General features: G+C 46.6%; 6 protein-coding genes and 1 non-coding gene across 7 annotated transcripts; 3 read left to right on the forward strand and 4 right to left on the reverse strand.

Moving 5' to 3' along the window:
• Positions 1-1326: 1326 nt before the first annotated feature.
• Positions 1327-3832, reverse strand: ACHE_80158A (WD40 repeat domain-containing protein; the record flags this gene model as incomplete). Its single annotated transcript, XM_043283498.1, has 3 exons — positions 1327-2955; positions 3028-3418; positions 3465-3832. 3 exons carry the CDS (start codon positions 3830-3832, stop codon positions 1327-1329), a joined length of 2388 nt encoding a protein of 795 aa, XP_043140771.1.
• A 3545-nt stretch (positions 3833-7377) lies between these two features.
• On the reverse strand, positions 7378-7867 carry ACHE_80159A (uncharacterized protein; the record flags this gene model as incomplete). The annotated part of the gene is made up of 2 exons (XM_043283499.1): positions 7378-7641; positions 7718-7867. The coding sequence occupies 2 exons, from the start codon at positions 7865-7867 to the stop codon at positions 7378-7380; spliced, it is 414 nt and encodes a 137-aa protein (XP_043140772.1).
• A 403-nt stretch (positions 7868-8270) lies between these two features.
• Positions 8271-8621, reverse strand: ACHE_80160A (uncharacterized protein; the record flags this gene model as incomplete). Its single annotated transcript, XM_043283500.1, has 2 exons — positions 8271-8522; positions 8583-8621. 2 exons carry the CDS (start codon positions 8619-8621, stop codon positions 8271-8273), a joined length of 291 nt encoding a protein of 96 aa, XP_043140773.1.
• Positions 8622-11682: 3061 nt separating this feature from the next.
• Positions 11683-11770, reverse strand: ACHE_t80003A. Its single transcript has one exon. It is a non-coding gene; the product is annotated as a tRNA-Asp (tRNA).
• Positions 11771-12333: 563 nt separating this feature from the next.
• Positions 12334-13464, forward strand: ACHE_80161S (NAD(P)-dependent alcohol dehydrogenase; the record flags this gene model as incomplete). The annotated part of the gene is made up of 2 exons (XM_043283501.1): positions 12334-12504; positions 12556-13464. The coding sequence occupies 2 exons, from the start codon at positions 12334-12336 to the stop codon at positions 13462-13464; spliced, it is 1080 nt and encodes a 359-aa protein (XP_043140774.1).
• Positions 13465-13739: 275 nt separating this feature from the next.
• ACHE_80162S (uncharacterized protein) lies at positions 13740-14350 on the forward strand (the record flags this gene model as incomplete). The annotated part of the gene is made up of 4 exons (XM_043283502.1): positions 13740-13857; positions 13913-13972; positions 14023-14173; positions 14233-14350. 4 exons carry the CDS (start codon positions 13740-13742, stop codon positions 14348-14350), a joined length of 447 nt encoding a protein of 148 aa, XP_043140775.1.
• Positions 14351-17128: 2778 nt separating this feature from the next.
• FSA4 (methyltransferase Fsa4) lies at positions 17129-18269 on the forward strand (the record flags this gene model as incomplete). Its single annotated transcript, XM_043283503.1, has 2 exons — positions 17129-17906; positions 17965-18269. The coding sequence occupies 2 exons, from the start codon at positions 17129-17131 to the stop codon at positions 18267-18269; spliced, it is 1083 nt and encodes a 360-aa protein (XP_043140776.1).
• Positions 18270-18431: the final 162 nt, after the last annotated feature.

The raw sequence follows: 18431 nt of genomic DNA on the forward strand, positions 1-18431 counted from the left end.
TAGCCATGATTTTCCATCCTTCATTATTATGTTCTGAGGGCTCAGATCATTGTGTGTGAGTGAGAACGTTGTCGTATTTCTGCTGAGAAACCTGGTAAGTAGAATAGATACTCACAATGTATTATCCTCATCCCAACCACCTTCGCCACTATCATCCAACTCCCATATGTCCTTGACCAATTTCAACGTAATGCAGAAAGGCCGGCCGCATATTGTATGCCCTTCTCGAGGTCTCTTCTGGTTCCTATTGGGCTTGAAGTTCACACATGTAATACGGCCCTAATCAGGGTTGCCCTGGCCAACCAGAAACCAAAACCTCAGCCTGCCTGTGAATAACACAGTACTCTTACTTGTCAAATTAATGCCAAAAATTTGCATTTTCAAACTTCAGCCTCGGCAGAAAATCCTCGTACTCAAAGGTTGCTTAATTAGGGAATCTATCAATCTCACACCTCCTTTCCTCTCGACATAAATGGGAAGTCAAACGATTCTCACACTAGTTGATACGGCTCGAATGACCGGGAAAACGAGATTAAACACCAAACATTATCATGATAATACCGACTCCTGTCCGCGATTCCCAGCGACGCTTCTACTACAAGGATCTCTCATGGACCAATACGGGAGTCTTACAGACCAAGAGTATTTGATGTACTGCTTCAACGACTGAGGAGAAATCTATACTCTCCAGTTGCATCTTTTTGTTTGCATAGCGGACATGCTTGATGCTTATCCCCAAGATAAGATACTCCGATTCGTTCTTGCGCCTGTCTTGCTACATTATCCTATTCCGTCTGATTGATAAAACTGACGATTTGGATAGGAGTAGGATAAAAGTGATGATAGGTGATGATAGCTATCTTGAGACAAGATGGGTTGCGAGAAATGATAAAGCCTCCCAAAAAAGGCGGACCTCCAAATTATTGCAACAACTGATAACTATAACCCAATAAGTTTCCCCATAAACATAAATAAAATCACACTATCCACCATGCTAATATCTCCGTTTACCAGTTTCCTTGAAAATATCGGAGATATATGTACGAGGAGAGGCACAAGGGGCCAAACAGGGACATTTAGCCGATGATCAATTCTTTCCGACAAATCCCATCTCTCCATGATAAATCTTCGCTTTGCTCTTAGCGTGCTCCAGCTATAATCAGTCAGTACTCGACGACAGGGAAGCCAGGTCAACCTCCTGCTGAGTGGGGTGGGCCACTCTCGCGCACAAGGCTCTGAGCTTTTGAGAGTAGCCAGTATCAATAATGCCATCACAGAAGAGAGCTCTACGAGCTTCCATTGCTTCCTAGACATCGTAAAAGAAGGCTAGTGGATTTCCTCTGGCTTGATCGTAATGAATCTGACTTCTCCATCTTCATAGCCCAGCACCAGAACATTGCCTTTTCCAGCAATGGTACTTGGAACATTTCCCTCTGGTAGCTTCAATAGCCTTGTAGCTTTCCACGACACCCAACCATCATCTAACTTGAGGTCCGACGGGGAGATGCAGGATGAAGCACCAGGGGATGCAGCCTGATACTGCAAAACACCCTGTTTGGAATATACAGACTTCTGCTCATGAGAGATCCTGGACCAAACAACGGGACCGGTGAACTGTATCATCTTGGACGACTTCCAGTCTTTTCTGTTCATAAGTCTTAACCGTTGATGATGGCAGATAGCATAGCTGGTTGTTCCGTTGAACAGGACTCCGGGCTGGTGTACTGCATCAAAATCCTCATTGTACGTTATGTTCGGGTTTCCATGGGCATCATCCTTTACAACCTCAGTTTGAAACTGTTCAATCTTGTCACCAGTCGCAGCATTCCATACAATCACAGTGTTGTCAATCGATGCAGATGCAAGCTGAGACCCGTCTTCAGAAAATGTCAGTGCCCAAATACCCCTGGAATGGCCGTTGAAGCTTCGGACGAGACTGCCAGTCGCTGTGTCCCACAGGCGGACGGTTGAATCTTCTGATCCGGTGGCAATTAATTTCCCATCCGGTGAGAACTCGACTATCCAGGCTGCCTGCATCCTTTTATCTTTCAGAACATGCTGGGTATTTCTCTTCATTGGATCCCACAACCGGACGGTCTTGTCTTTCGAGGCAGATGCAACCAGTTCACTGCTTGCAGAAGAAGCGATGTGAAAGACACGATCCGAGTGCGATTCATATGTCCTTTCCGAGTTTGGAACCTTTGTATCCCACAATCGAACCGTATAATGCGACCCATCAGACACAATCAGCTTGTCGTCCGGTGAAAATGCACCTTTAATATCACCACCGTGTAGGAGGGTACTGAGGATTGCTCCGGAGTGTGCATCCTTCAGGTAAAGCCCATCCAAGCATCCATCCACTTTATCGATAAATCGGACATGGCTTCCAATGTCCTCAAGATAGAGATTCCCATCTTGAGAAATTACCAGGGAATTTCTTTCGAGCATGGCCTCCTCCTCTGCGCTGAGCTGCGGATCTTGTGACTTGCCGGTCTCAAGGTCCCATGTCCAATATTCATAAGTAATGAGGCTCTTGCAAGCGACCCGATGGTTATTGAGAAATGCGACCTCGCCGAATAAATATGTAGGGCCGTCAAGGACTCTGTAGAGAACACCCGTGCTGGAATTCCATATCCTGACGGTATAATCGTAGGAGCTAGAAGCAATCCATTTGCCGTCCGGGGAGAATGCTGTCGATGAGACTCTGCTGCGGTGACCTTGGAGTGATTGTAGAGCCGGGTCCCAGTTTGCCAGAATTGATTCCCCAAGGGAGAGCCAGGCTGGAAAATTGTCTACCAATGCCTCAGTAGTCCGGAGAATACTGTTTTGCGGGCTGAATACCAAGGCCGAGTATGTTTGCAGCGGTGTAGTCTCGATAATGGAACGGTTTCTGAGGATGAAGCGCCAACAATCATAAAGAAGCGTTGACAATGTTTGGCGATGAGAGTAATGAGTCTACGGACGTTAGAGGGGGAAAAAAGAAAAAAGAAAAAAGAAAAAAGCAGATGCGGATGCAAATAAACTCACCGAGACGGTCGATTGCAATTGTTTGATCATGAGGACACACGGAGAGGTCAAGCCAAGAAGACTCATCGCTTCGAACCAGTGCAGAACATGCTTCTTTAAAAACCTCTCAGTCTTATCAAGAGAGTCATCACCTATCTCTTTCTGCAAATGGTCGACCCAGTGATGGCAGGCGTACTGGAGATCTTGCGGAACCGCCGTTTCTATCCTGTCGCGTCCCACTTCCTCAACCAATGTATCAGGTCTACTGATATCACAAATATCCTTTTTAAGGGACCGAGAAAGAATGGACAGGCAATTATCAAATGTAACGCCGTCTTTCAATGGCTCGTTGTCTTTCTCCAGCACCCCAATAAGATTATTGTCGTTTATTGATAACCTTTGCAATGCCATACTGGAATGTGTCAGCATAGATATAATCCAGGGCTGTGGTGACGTACGTCTGCAAATCCATCTGGATGGTGGTCTTCGACTTGTCCGCCTGGTTGATGATGTCCTCGACGTCTTTCCTTTCAAGTGGCCAGGAATATGACCGAAGTCCGAATGGAGTCATGCTCAGTTCGTCTTTGTCAATTTTCAGTCTATCCTTCAGAGGGACCAGCAGGACTTTGACCTCGTCCGTAATTTTGTCAGAGATTGGGCTGAAACCATCACTTTCTGCGGACTCTTGGGCTTTCTCCAAAGCAGTTCGAAGCTGTCGAATCTGGCTTGTGAGTCGTACAATGTCCAACTTGATGTCTTTGTTGCTGGAGTCATATTGTGCGCAGAGAGTCACAATGGATGCGGCGAGTTGCATAGCTGCTTCCATGATGCCGACGTTGTGATATAGAGTGTATCAAACAAGGGCCTGTCAAAGGAAAGGTAGAGGATTGAGAAGAGGAAGAAAAAGAAGAATTGAGATTTATTTAAATGTCAGAGTCAGTCGCCCAGAGCTGAAAGAGAGTTGCACTAGTTGATGGTCCACACATCTGATGAATTTTATTGGCGAGTGAAGGTTGCTCCACTAGGCTGTAAATCTTCATCCACTTAGATGCCCAACGTGTGCGCTGTGCGGGGTAGATATCAACCGCTCTTCTCTCCCACTAAGCCTACCCCTTATGCGACAGGCGCAGCCTGTGACAGAACTGGCTTTATTCTCTTTATAAAGCGTGCAATATGACGGACTGTTGATGGTCTCTACTCATACTCCAAGGGATCAAGCCATACATATTTGGATCAGTTGCCTACAGACGGTACTTTACCACGAAGGCTATCCTTTGGTATACCCTAAATATGAATACAACTCGCAGATGAATTATAGGAGCTACATAATCCATCGTCATCTCTCGATTGAAACTGTTATATACTTTCTTATCCTTTGTGAGCTCGAGGTAGTCTCCAATTTTGCCCGGCAGCATATGATTTTCCTGTCTTAATCTTATCTTGCTGCTTGCCGCTTGCGTAACATCTTGTAGTAACCATCCAGTAAACCAAATCCCGGACTTAGAAGTATATAGCTGGCGTTCCTACCCTACGAAAATTCGTAGGGTAGTTGATGTCTGGATAGGAAGCTCTAGATCCATTGTCAACGCAATCTGGGTCGTTCGTGTAATGGTCCTTGTCGGGTGTGGCGGTCTGAGTCTGAGTGATCAGGGATTACTCCCGAATCACTCCAGAATCGCTCCGGCGTGGTTCCCTGAGCCCTGATAGCTCCGGATACGCACCGCCCTGCTCCCCATTCTCCCCGGACTGCTCAGTGAGCAAAAAGCGGCGCTAAGTCGGACCGAAAAGAGAAAGGGGAAGTCCTTAAGTTTCCGCAGAAATGTTGTACAATGGTAGACTAACCACAGCATCACTCAAGAGATCAGTACTTTCTGTGTGTGAGGCCAACTGGGCACAACGGGTAGTGACGAGGTTGGTGAACAGTCCGACAAAAAACAAGGTGGCACTACCTTGCCTTCCATATAACTATAACAAGTGGAATTAGAGATGTTAATTCCTCTTCGGGAGACAAAGCGGCACGAAGTATAGCTAACAGTTTGTATAGGCGACTAACTCAACAGAAACCCGCAAAAGAGCGTTTATGGTTGTAGTAGTGGAATACGGCATTGGTGATCACGAAGGGAATGTCGCTAATTTGAGTCATAAGAGCAACGAATTCAATTTTGCTGTACCTCTTGGCCTGAACGAACAAGGAGAACGACAAAAATATACGTCCAGATGGACGAGAATACCCGTAAAAAAAAGCCTCACAACCCCCCCTCATCCCCCGCCCCAGCTCCTTCCCTCGTCTCGTCATGACCCATAGCAGAAACCGCCTGCTGCATAAACCTCCGAACAACCGCATCCACAACCGCCTCATCCAAACCGCATCATTCAACATTCCTCGAATGTCGTGGAAGAGCCTAATAGCTTCCGCAGCGTGCGCCATTATTTTGTTCTGGAGTTCCCACAGGTCGAGGAAGGTTTTATCTAGTTTGATAGATACATTAGCGAGAGCAACACAGAGCTGGGTGAAAGAGGACGGGTTACCGTGTCGATGATCTCCCTATTCTCTTTGAAAGTACGTCGACGTTGGTAGTGAGTCATCAAAGAATTGAAGACGTGGATGGCGATGATGATGAGCTGGGAAGTTAGAGTGACCACTTGGATGGCTTGGGCGTTTCCCAGATCGAGGGACTAGTAAAGCGAGGAGAACGTTGAAAACACCGTGACAAAGTTTAGATAAGGCAAATGTGTTCAAGATGATGGGTTGAGTCGTAGTGTCAATTGAGAAGACGGACAATGTTGATAGAAGGCTAGTTAGGGAAGGGAAGTGGACGGATGGTAAAGACGTGAGATATAGTCAGGTGATCCTGGCCCCAATCGCGAAAGCAGGCACAACGTTATATCCGTAGGTATCAATGGATACACAGACATGAGTAATGGAAATTCGGTTATATGGAGGGAAGAGGTAGCCATTGAAATTCCAGTCTTTAAATAGATTACGCAACAGCCTAAATCCATACGCATGTGTCGTTATTATTGGCTGCAGGCGCATAAGCAGAGGTACCCCGATTTTAGTCCCATATACAGTACAGGTCGAGTCCTTAAAACAACCCTAGTCTCCCATCACCCCAGTCGTCGATACCACACAGAAAGCTCCATCACCGGCCTGGAGATTATCGCTTGATCTCACTTCGGTCTCCAGCTTAACGAGTTCGCGGAGGGCGGCCGTCTAATCAAGCAAACACATTAGTGAGATCGACACAGAGTTGTAGCTTGATGGCCCTGAAGCACCTTCTTTTGTATCTCTCTATTGACCTTAGCAAATCGGTGTTCGCTGAATAAGGACATGCCATACTGCTAGGCATTTGTAGCGTGGATAATGACGGCTGCAAGGCAGACAGTGCTCCAATCTAGATGGAAGGGGAGCGAGGATAGTACAGATGACATGGTAGGGATGATGGCTCAGAGAGAAGGTTGGAGTGTAGATACCAATGGTTGAGCGTAAGAAGGATGGTGGTAAAGGAGATTTAGTGACAGGGAGAGTGAAGACAAGATGTCAGTCATGTGATTTTCCTGTGGCTTAATTGGGAAACGCCTAACCGAAGGCGACAGTCGAGTGTCTACATGGTACATTCTTGAGAAACGAAGGACGTAGCTGGGAGAGACTTCCTGGCAATGCACGCTGTGGAACCTTGACATAAGGGTACGTGGATAGACAATTGTAATCAGGTGCAACCTTTTAGGGAAGCTTTCATAACGCCGGTTCGAGCAGGTCATCCCAGCATATAACAGATGTGTCCTACGAAACAAAAGCAAAGCTGGGAGATGCAACAGGTATGCATAATCTATGACTATATCAATAATACTGTCCATCGAGAATTGTATGGCGCATTCATTTGTAGGGCCGATCTAAAAATAACGAAGGCAACGGTGTAAAGCGAGTTTGTAACATATCATACAATATGGTTTGTTTCAATAAGAATTTAACTCTCCAAATACATACAACGAAGCATACGTTCCCACGGCAAATTAACGAGTGCCTTATTCAGTCATGCCTCCTTCCTCTTCACACATCTTATCCTCCCTCCCAGTGGTCGAACAAAGACAGCGAAACAATTATCAAACATCATCCTCCGGGCTCTCGCGCATAAATCGGCAGTATCTTCTTCACCAAATAGATCACATAAAGGCTCAGAAGGACCAAAGTGACCACGATGGATCAGGCGAAGTACTTGAAATAGCGATCGGAGGTTTCGTATGAGTCTGGAAAGTAGTAAATTCCAGACAGGATGAGTATGAATGCATATAAAACAACCGCCATACCAGCACCCATTGTAATCTCCAACCCAAACAACAAGAACAAACACCCATGGACACGACAGACTATCAAGGGCACAAATTCGAATCCTCCTCTTCTCCCTCAAAAATCTCGTGAAACAGATCAGGAAACTCCTTGATATCCGCAGTAGGAAGAACCTCCGTAAACAGCTTGTCAATCGCATCTTCGACCACCGTCTCCGATAAAACACCCGTGTTCTGCAACGCCTTCTTCAGAACCTTTTCCTGGCGGCGACGTAGGGCTTTCTCAAGTTTCAGAAGGAAGGTCGTCGCGATAAGAAGGCGTTCAAGACCTTTCTTGGTGTCGTTGGCCTGGTATAATTGATGTGTAGGTTAGCCAGGTTCAACAATAGGTTGCTGGGGTTGGGGTTGGGCTGGGTTGGGTTACCTCCTTCTGAGCCTGTTCAAGTTCTTTATCTGCACTGTAGTAGGCCCAAAATGCATTGACGACACAGACGGCTTGGATGGCTAGACCGGTTCTGCGTAAAATGGAGATGCCGCGTTCGCTCATCGCCCACGAGACGAGATTGTGGAACATCGTGGCGGTCGTTTTATGGTTTTAAGGGGATTGAGGCGGTTGTGAGTAGAGGAGGATAGTCGTAGAGAATATGGTAGAAAGGCTTTGGAGAGTATGATTGATGTCGATAAATGATAGGGAAGTGCTAGTTAGAAAGGGAAGGAGAATGAGACGAGACAGGCAGGTGAACCTACTACCGCCCAATCGGGAATCACTTGCCTCAGGCAGCAGTCGAATAACGTTATTCTTCGTCACCTCAGAAGGGGGCTATGGGGAAAATTGAGGATAGACAATAGAAATAAATGACATAAAGCAATTCTCTTCAACACGTCTCATGGTAGCAACACCAGTCACATCCCATAACTCATCCCCGTTTATGCCCCCAAACAACCAAGTAGCAAATCCCCGCCCATACAAAGGACATTCAGTAAGTCTCCTCCAATTCTTGAGCAATAATGCTCATAAAGTCCGGAAATGACTCAAAATCAGTATCAGGAATGACCTCGGTAAACAGCAACTCAATAGCCTCTTCGATTACCGCGTTCGACAATACATTTGTCTCCTGCAACATCGTCCTTACGACGTCTTCCTCGCGGTCACGGAGTACTTTCGCCATCATTGAGAGATTCAGTATCTCGTTCCGTTGGTACCCTGTGGTGTCGGGGGTGGAAGGAGTCTGGTACTATGTTAGTACGATTCGTGGAAGGTGGTCAGTGATAGCGCTGGTCTACTATACCTCTTCCTGTTCCTGTTGCTTTGGAAGCTGTCGAGCCATACGTCTTCTCCGCCAGAATACCAGTCATCCAAGCAGGAAAACGTCAAGTTGGACGAGGATGTCGACAGAATGTGCCCTGAGTATCCTAAGGGCTGCTTCCGGGGTGGGGATGTAGTCGCTCCCCAATGCTGGAATGTATTCCATGATGGTGATGAAAGCTTTGAGACGCTCTACTTAATCTGGTAGTAATTTGAGTGGAAGAAAAGATTAAGGCGATAGAATGGAGGCCGAAGAAGATGAAGGGAAAATGTGACGGGCACTTTACCATTAGATTTCTTGATGTCACTTGCACTCGAACTTATATTTCTGCAAAAAGAAAATGATGACGGGCAGGTCAAGCGATAAGTTAGGAAAAAAAAGTATACAAAATCCTACGGGGAAAAGCAAGCCTGTCAATTCCAGGAATAAGCCAAACCGCTCTCAGCATGTGTTATCAGATGCGCTTTTTATGATCAACAATGTTCATAGAAAATGTAGCAATTTAACACCTTGAAGGAAAGACCCCGCGTCTTCTGGGAGTCTCGCGAACGCCATATGCCTGGTTTAAATCCAGTCGTTAGCAAGCTCCTTGTAACTATCCCAAATTAATTTGCTGGCATATTACCTCATCGCTTATCTTCTCGACTATCCTCTTGATGATGTGGTTTAATCTCCAGTCAGTCAATAGAAAACGATTTGGCTGAGGAAAGTCGCGAGAGGGGAGATCAGGGGAGCTTTCTTGGTGAAATCATCTTACAGGTCCGGAAGTTCAAAACAAAATCATTTTGTGTAGCGTTTAATGCTCGATAGGAGATTGATAGGTATAAGCAAAGATCTATGAATCGAATCCGGTGTATTAGTCGACGGGATTGAAGATATTGACGAGGTGGACAAGCGGGGAGCTGACAGGCTGCCTGTTCATTGGTATCATGACATACTGGATTACTTATTTGTTCCGATAATACTAGATTTACTTGAAAATTATTTAGAGCTACAGGTTGAAGCATGGTCTCTCGGCTACATCACGGGGGTGATGCGGAAACAGTCTATTCGACCTCATTAGGAACACGTGCGAGAACGTTGTTCCAAAAAGATCCACCGGGGGTCTCGCCGTCTTACATCTCGACATATTCCAAGAGTCCCAGCATCCTTGTCAAAGCCATCAGGCGCAACACTCTGGCCTACAGGCGCCTTTCCACTCAGCACCGACAATTGAGTGTTTGGGCGGGTGGTGCTTTCATCATCTTCACGCCAACCATGGGCAGATCGAAATCGTTAAGAAATATTACTACTACCTCTCGTGATGGTCGCGATACAATTAGCCATTTAAACTCAACAAACCAATCTCCATGAACGGATCAATCGCCCTTGTAGCCCATATAGCAATCAGTCGGCAAAAGCGCCATTTATAGCTTCCTATGTCATAAAACAATGGAATAAACGCGCACATCGATAACTCCAGGTGCCATTTGCGTGTCATGCATTTCGTCGTTCCAGAGTCATTTGTTTGAACTCTTCCAAATCGGTGCTGGGGACGACGACGGTAAAGGAGCGACAACCGTAGCCCAATGGTTCTTGGACGGCGTGCGAGCCTGGAGCGGACTCCTGGTGGTTGTTGGAGGACATTAATTTCTTGGTGAGCGTAGCCCATTAATTTTCTGGTAATCTTCTGTGGGAAGTGTTGATACATATGGTGACCTTGGGGATGTCATCATTGCCGCGCTCAACTTGAGCTTTTCCGCGTGTGGCGGCCTGATATTGGCCTTTCTGCTGCATTTACTGGCCATGAAGTTGGTCAAGTTCTCCTCAGCAATGGGATAGTAATATTTGAACTAGCCCATAGGCTGGAGAGACAATTTCAATACCACTGAACTGGCAATCGGAATTCTGCAAACGGCTCTGTCTTTCAGGGCATTGATCATAGTAATTGAAACAGGAGAAGCGAAGAGGCATCTGGTAAGCATTCGTCGCCCGCTTCCTTGCGTATGCTGTCCGGCTTCTCATCGACCACAGTTATCCCCTTAAATACAATCCAGCCATGGCTGTAGACGTACATTGCGACTTGGGCGTTCTTGCAGACCACCTGGCACTTTTCATGTTAGCAGTGAGATGCCACCAGCAGGTCTGACTTTTTTTTCATAAATCGTCTCTCTGGTTTGTCTGGAATTTCCATATATGCCGAGTAGGAAATCCACATTCGATGACTAACTTTCAGGTTGAAAATGGCCGTTTTGGGCGGGTTAACTTAGGCATGGTTGAACCATCAACCGTTTCTAGTTTTCGAGACGTTATCACGGTCCCCAGAATAGAACGCACAAGACATTCTTCGTCTCTTGAGTGCTCATGTAGTCTCAGAACTTCACAACTGGTATCTTTGGCAGGAATGATGTGATGATACATTAGCAAGTATCAGGCAATATCATCAGTGGTCATATCATCGCTTCTTCAGTGCATATTTCAGAGCACAGTATGTCGTTTCTGGGCAGGTAGCTAGAGCAGGAGTGCGATCTTGAGCACATCTAAGGCTTGTCACATTCCCTTGCACTCGAAACTCGGGGGAAAGCATTTCTTTGAAGAGATTTGTCCATAGAACCATAGGCCGCGTCTTTAATATCTCTCATTCTATCATGGCGGAGACGCACTTTGCACGTGGTTCCGTTCCTTCACTATCCCTATAATTCTCAAAAGCGTTGTATACGTTGACATTTTCTGCATCATCCCATGAATCCATTTCATGGGCCAATGCTGAGTGAGGGTAATCAGACTGTTCCATAGTTACCATATACCGCATCAACGCCAAATAAGATGATGTATAATCTAGATACTAATTGAAGGACGGTAATAACAGTAAAATAGCATTTTTGGTAGGTGATAGCTACGGATGGCTACCTGGCATCGGGTATTCACCCTGGTACAGACTCGGCTCATTAATTTTCTGCACAAGGGAACAATGGACAAAGGGAAAACAATGGCATTGTTCCGATTTTACGTCACTTTGTGTTATTTTTTTTTTTTTTTGTTTTTCCGCCGTTGAAAAACGGCCACATGGAACATAGAAATGTGCCAAAAAAAAAAAAAAAAACTCCCCGACTGGGAATCGAACCCAGGTCTCCCGCGCTTGCAGTTGTTAAGCTGACAAGCGGAAATCATGACCACTAGACCATCGAGGACTTGTTGGGAAAGAACTTCAAACTATGTTATATAAGCCTGAATGAGATTCGACCTGCACATATACTTAGTTTCCAAATGTTGTATGGACTATATTTATTCCAATTGAAAAGACAACCTATCGTAAATTTTCTCGATCCATACTCAGCCGACACATCGATCCGACCAATCGGACACACAACTAGTCTGAGCCGTGAACTTCGCTGATCCTCCATATATACATATATCACCGTAAGCCACCCACATAATTTACCTTCCGGACCAAAGTAAGCATCTGCAACATGCTTACTCTTAAGCCCACCCGTCCACATCCCGTCCCAGTTCCATGGAATTCCACGCGAAACTCCCCCGTCAAAAAGAACGTGGCGAACTCAATAACGCCGCGGACCGGAGTTACCCCGGAGTTAGGACTTTATAATTGTCAGCACCTTATCGCACCGTTGTCAGCACTTTAATGGCCGTGCATGAACTAGATATATAAATACCCCTGTCGGTCTGGGGACCTTGTAGTTCTGATCAAACCCAACCAACTATCCCTGTACACACATATTACGTGCATATTACCATGTCCAACTACAAATTTGAAGGCTGGGTCGGCCTCGACAAGTCCGCGGCCGAGGGCCAGATGGTCTGGCAGGAATTCGAGCCCAAAGCTTGGGAAGAGACTGATGTCGATATCAAAGTGTCCTGCTGTGGTATTTGCGGGAGTGACCTGCATACTCTCCGGAGTGGATGGGTGAGCCCCCCCGCGACGGGGTGATGTACTAGCGTACGCTAACGATGACAGGGCCCCACTATGTACCCCTGCTGCGTCGGCCACGAGATCGTCGGCACAGTGGTTCGCGTCGGATCGCAAGCTGAAGGAAACTTGAGGGTTGGCGACCGTGTCGGTGTTGGAGCGCAAGGCGAGTCCTGCCAGAGCCGCAAGGGCGACTGTGAAGAGTGCGCTTCCGGCCGCGAGCAGTACTGTGGTAACCACTTTGCTGGTACATACAACGGCACGTTCATGAACGGCGGCACCTCATACGGTGGGTATGCGCTGTATCACCGCGCCCCGTCTAGGTTCGTGATTAAGATCCCCGATGAACTCTCCTCGTCGGAGGCTGCGCCTATGCTCTGCGGTGGTATTACCACTTACTCGCCCCTTCGCCAGAATGGCTGCGGCCCTGGCAAGCGCGTTGGTGTCATTGGTGTTGGTGGATTGGGCCACTACGCGATCATGTTCGCCAAGGCGCTCGGCGCAGACCGTGTTGTCGGTATCTCGCGCAAGTCGAACAAGAAGGAAGACGCGCTGAAACTGGGCGCGGACGCATACATCGCCACAGACGAGGAAGCGGAATGGGCGACCAAAAACTCGCGAACCCTCGACCTGATTATCTCCACGGTTTCTTCGTCCAAGATGCCCATCCTCGACTACATCAACCTGCTCCGTCCCAGCGGTACTTTCATCCAGCTTGGTAACCCCGAGGACGGCACGTTGGATATCCCCGTTCCCGCTCTTATCATGAAGGGAGTTAAGCTTGGTGGATCGTTGATTGGTTCTCCCAGTGAGATCAGGGAGATGCTGCAGGTTGCGGCTGATAAAAAAGTCAAGTCGTGGATTCAGGAGGTTCCGATGAAGGAGGCTAATAGGGCTATTTTGGATATGGATGCTGGGAAGGCTAGGTATCGGTATGTGTTGGTGAACGACGCATAATCTGATGCGAATAAGGTGTAAATAGTGTATAGTAGACTGAATATTGTTTATTTGATACTTATATCCTTAATGTTTGACTCAGTTATCATTTACATCACACAAGTCAACAAGTCACCATGAGTTCCATGTATAGAAGCCATCAACATGAAACATCCAGAAATGATCTAGATCCTTAATCCAATAGACCACGTTTCCCCTGATTCAAATGAATACCCTCGCTTTACATCGCCCTTTCAGTTCGTATCCTCAACCAGAAGACACAGAAACACGACGAAATGCCCTCCCTCAAATCCATCATCCTAATCCTCGCTCTCGGCGCCCTGACTACCGCAACCCTCAAACCGGCTACTTCCAACACCAAGGGAAAATGTCCAGCTAGCATTAAATGCTCTGGTACGGTATCCACCAAAGCACAGAATATATAGACATGACTAACCAAAAATACCAGCGGCCAAATCCTCAACCACCATCCAAGCAGCCGAATGCTCCCACAACACCCGAACATCCAGTACTACTTCCATTCCCAACTAACTGGAACAAAAATACTAACGAAAAAAGAAACCCAAACCTTCGCAGTCTTCAAAATAGACCACCAATACGACTCCTCCCACGGCGCCCCCTACGGTACCTGCGAAGCATACACCTGCACCGCGCCTACGAATTCCGATCTCACTGATCTGGATGAGGATTGTTGGGTGTTTTTCTGGAAGTATGCCCCCCTGCCCCCCATTACCTAACTGAGAAAAATTTTATTGTTAACGTAAACAGTTCGAATGGCGAGGACGAGGGCACTGGAACGGGCTGTATTCGGAGCCCGGATGATGGGAGCTGTGGGTGTGAGAATTCGGATGGGACGTTTGTTGCGGGGAGCTCGAGTTGTTCTTAGATTTTTGATGGAGGATATTTGTTATTTTATTTATACTTCAGTGTATACATCGAGATTTTCTGTTTACAACTTCGTCTCTCCTTACACTAACGATGTTCGGCCTTTTTTTTTTTTATTTTCGCTTTGGATTGAAGTGAGATCTTGAAAGTTTTCTGTTGCCGTGCCAATAAATTCACGAAAGCAAGTTTGGTCCTCCCATAGCAGACTCACAGATTTTTGAACACTTTCTTCCCCTAGATATGAGACAAATCTATCACAGAGACGTTTCATCGGAGACAATACTGTCTCTCAAATCCTTCCATCTATCACTTCGAAATATATTATTGGCATTCGCAGAATTATTTCATTTCTCACGGCGGCTGGTTTGCCCTGTTGACACCGGTTCACACTTTCTGCGCTGTTACCCCCCTTTTGGCAGTCGCTTTTGTACCAGAAACACGTGCGTGGACCTTGTGTTAAGGCATTGATCTCTTATTGCCATATACCATATTAATGCTATATGATGAGAGCTCTACCATCCGCATTGGAAACCAAACACACCATGTGGTGATGGTGTGAAGGCTATCAGGAGCTGGTCGTGCGGTGAGTTTTTGCTTGGTCGTTGAGACCTTCTAGTGAGTCGTAAGTGTTGCTGAGCAAAGGATCTGTAGTCGTTAGACTTCATCAAGTTGTGAGTAGCATTTCAGCAAAGATAGGACACGCAATTCATGGGTATGAGACACAAAATTCTCATAGACAAACCTTGACCAGGAATGCGGAGGTCACGGCTGCACACCGATAATTCATTCATTTTGGCGAAATTTGCCCTAAAGTAGACGTATAACTGCAGGGTGGCCTCGTGAAGATCCCCCTATACTTTGTCTAACCCTCACCCCTACGAAAAGGGGCAACTTGCAGAGAAATCAATCAGTAGTTAATTCCAGTTCAGAACGAATTCGTGCAGTGGCATGTTGGGGACAATAAGTGGTGATGCGGGCTGCTCTGGCTCACAAGGTTCACAGGAGGGCATGCTGCTCTGGCTCTTGGTAAATTGCTATTGAGCCTCCAAATCCATGTCATAATCATAACTCGTCCTTAACATAGCGATTGGGGAGAGTCTATGGCATTTCCCCTTGCATCATATACGTCGGTTGGCCTTCTTTCTCTATTCGTTACCTTTACCGTTTCTACTTGTTGATCATCTTACGGAGCCTGGAGGGAGCGATATACCCATCGACGCATACGACTTACTGAATTGGATCCGGAGGGGCATTGAGCATACGACTATCTGGAAGACACTTAGGGTAAGTGTCCTGTCTCGAAATACAACTAACTAGAACCCTAGGTACGATACGAGAGAAGCCAGGTTGTGACAGGATCATGAACACTCGCTAGCGGTATAGTTAGCATGTTTGATTACTTTGGCATGTTTGGTGCCGGACTTTCACCGAGCATCGCTTAAACCCCTCGCACACACTAGGTAGCTTATCGCCGGCAGCCAGTAAAAAATATATGTAAAAACATACAACAGCCGGGATTCGCTGGTGGTCACCCACCCAACTACTAACCGGCCGGCGTGTGGCTTAAGTACGGCTGAGCGGACGGGAAGCCCTGTTTTCCACACCCTATGGTCGTATGTATTGATAAATTAATTAGTATTAACTAAGATGGCTCCCAGTTAGAGGTGATGTCGCTTTTCAGTCGCGCGACCAGGGGTGAGTCTGGGTGAGCGCGCTATAGAGAGGGTGAGCCATCACTCAACATCACGCAGCGCCGCGCAATCTCAATCCTTTGAAATCCCTTTCAGTCTAATGGCATGCTACTAGGCTGCGGCATATCGTACGACTTGGATGTGGTTCCCACATCCAAGTCCGCAAATTGCGGATATCCAACAAATATCCACACTAGCATAAAAGTCGCTGATTTACCTTATACCAGACTATCAGGCGACAGTTATGAAGCTGACAAACCCCTGTTTTAAACCCGAAATTTTTCATTTTTGGTTATGACAATACTATTTTGCAGTTTCCCCTACTTACTGGATCAAATAACTATATAAAAGTAGAGAGAAAACTACACCAGAATCAATCGCCATGACCAAAACAGCACGATACAGCTGTAAAAAACGGTAATTTAAGATGATCACTCAGCAAATTAAATTATCCATCCTATTTGGGTTAGTTATGCACAAAAATTGGCCTTGGCGAGAGTATTGGGAATTCCCAATGGGAAATGGGAAATCCCATTGGGCGGGACTAGGTTTCCCATGGAAGTTCCATGGGAAAACGGGAATGGGAAATGGGACCATAAAATTTTAGTCCCATAGGAGTTGCCGCGGTCTAGCGCCGACAGCTGTAAATGGACAATCAGAAGTTTGACATAAATTAAAGATGTTGCTATGGCATAAATTATGGACTTCGAGAAGCTTCAGGTTATGTCCCTCTGGCTTCGTCTGCGGCCTATTGATAGTCGATTGCCCCAATATTTTAGTTATACGGAGTTTTTCGGATTCTGTCGGCGGCGCTATACAAATCACTAATGCATGTTACCACCGAGAAATGCGAAATAGCATGGATCCGGGGACTCCGGGAGCATCCATTGTACTTGTATAGATAATTGATCGGCTTGACTTATTTAATAAGTTTCATAACTAGCACATCTCTACGGAAGTAAGCAACTACCACTTCACTGCGATAATCGGCATACCACTATACGAGATTCACGGGTAGGAGTAATCGCTCCAATTCGGCTGACAATAGTATACTGACTGATAAACTACAGCTTATCCTCCTCATCATCATGTCAGCTTCTCAGGACAGGTTCCATCAAGCAGAAACTCCCATTCATGGATATTTTTACTGGATGGTCGAGCTGGGAGTGTTGCGGTTCTTTATCGAGTATCACATCTTCCAGGCCATCCCCGACTCGGGTATATCGATTTCCGACCTAGCCACGAAGACGGGCATCGACGCAAGGCTATTGGGGCGACATGCCAACTTTTTAGTTGCCGTGGAGGTGTTGAAGTCTCCCTCTCCAGGGCAGATTGAGCACACATCTCTCTCCAAAAAGTTCCAGGAGCCCCTGGCCACCCTATTGTACCCGCACGTGTTTGATTCCTTCATGGCTACCGCCGTCAAGTGGCCGGAATATTTCAAGCAGAACGGCGGTTCCGAGCCGCAAAGGTCCAATCGAGCCCCCTTTGGTTTTGCCGTGGGCCATCCCGACAAGTCCTTCTACGAGGTACTTGAGCTAATTCCCGAGCGGGCCAAATCGTTTAACAGCGCCATGGCACTTTCCCTAGATGACATGCCAATCACGGGAATCTATGATTTCCAGTGGGTGGGGGACTACCGCAGTCAGACCGATGTGTCCAGCAGACCATGCATCGTGGACGTGGGCGGAGGCAAAGGGCAAGCCTTGAAGGCCATTCTCGAGGAGAATCCAACGATACCGGCCACTTTGTGTGTCCTAGAGGACCAAGCCGAGGTAATTCAGCAAGCAAGTACAGAAGCGAGTCCTGTTCTGGAACCTGTCCGGAGGATTTCACACAGTTTTTTTGACGAACAACCAGTCAAAGGTACGTGAAGGTTAGTTTTAAACTGAATGATATCCATAATTCTAAAAATTTGTCACAGGTGCCTTGGTCTACTACATCCGACGCGTCTTGAACGACTGGCCTGACGATGAATGTGTCCAGGTGCTCAGTAGGATTCGCACCGCTTGTGCACCAGACTCGAGAGTTCTCATTTCTGAAAATTTACTCCCCTGTGAGCCATTGCTTGGCTCTGCTGCGATCGACCTATGGATGATGAACTTCGGTGGTAAAAGGCGTAATGAGAACATGTTTAGTGAATTGGCTTCGAGGTCTGGTTTCAGAGTGTCTTCGGTTGCTAAAGATAAGGCAACTAATATGGGAATAGTTGAGATGTTGCCTGTGTAGTTGAATAGTGAGCAGAGCATATTTACTACAGTAGTATTAAAGCGGAAGAAAATCCAGCATACATCTCTATTCCATTTAGTCCCAACGGCTTCTTTTTCCTTTTTTTTTTTTTCTTCTCCCTCTTAGTTTACCTTCTAGAAACGTGCCAGCCATCCATAGAGC

This window comes from Aspergillus chevalieri, chromosome 8 (genome assembly GCF_016861735.1).
Source record: "Aspergillus chevalieri M1 DNA, chromosome 8, nearly complete sequence".
NCBI classification, from domain to species: Eukaryota; Fungi; Ascomycota; class Eurotiomycetes; order Eurotiales; family Aspergillaceae; genus Aspergillus; species Aspergillus chevalieri.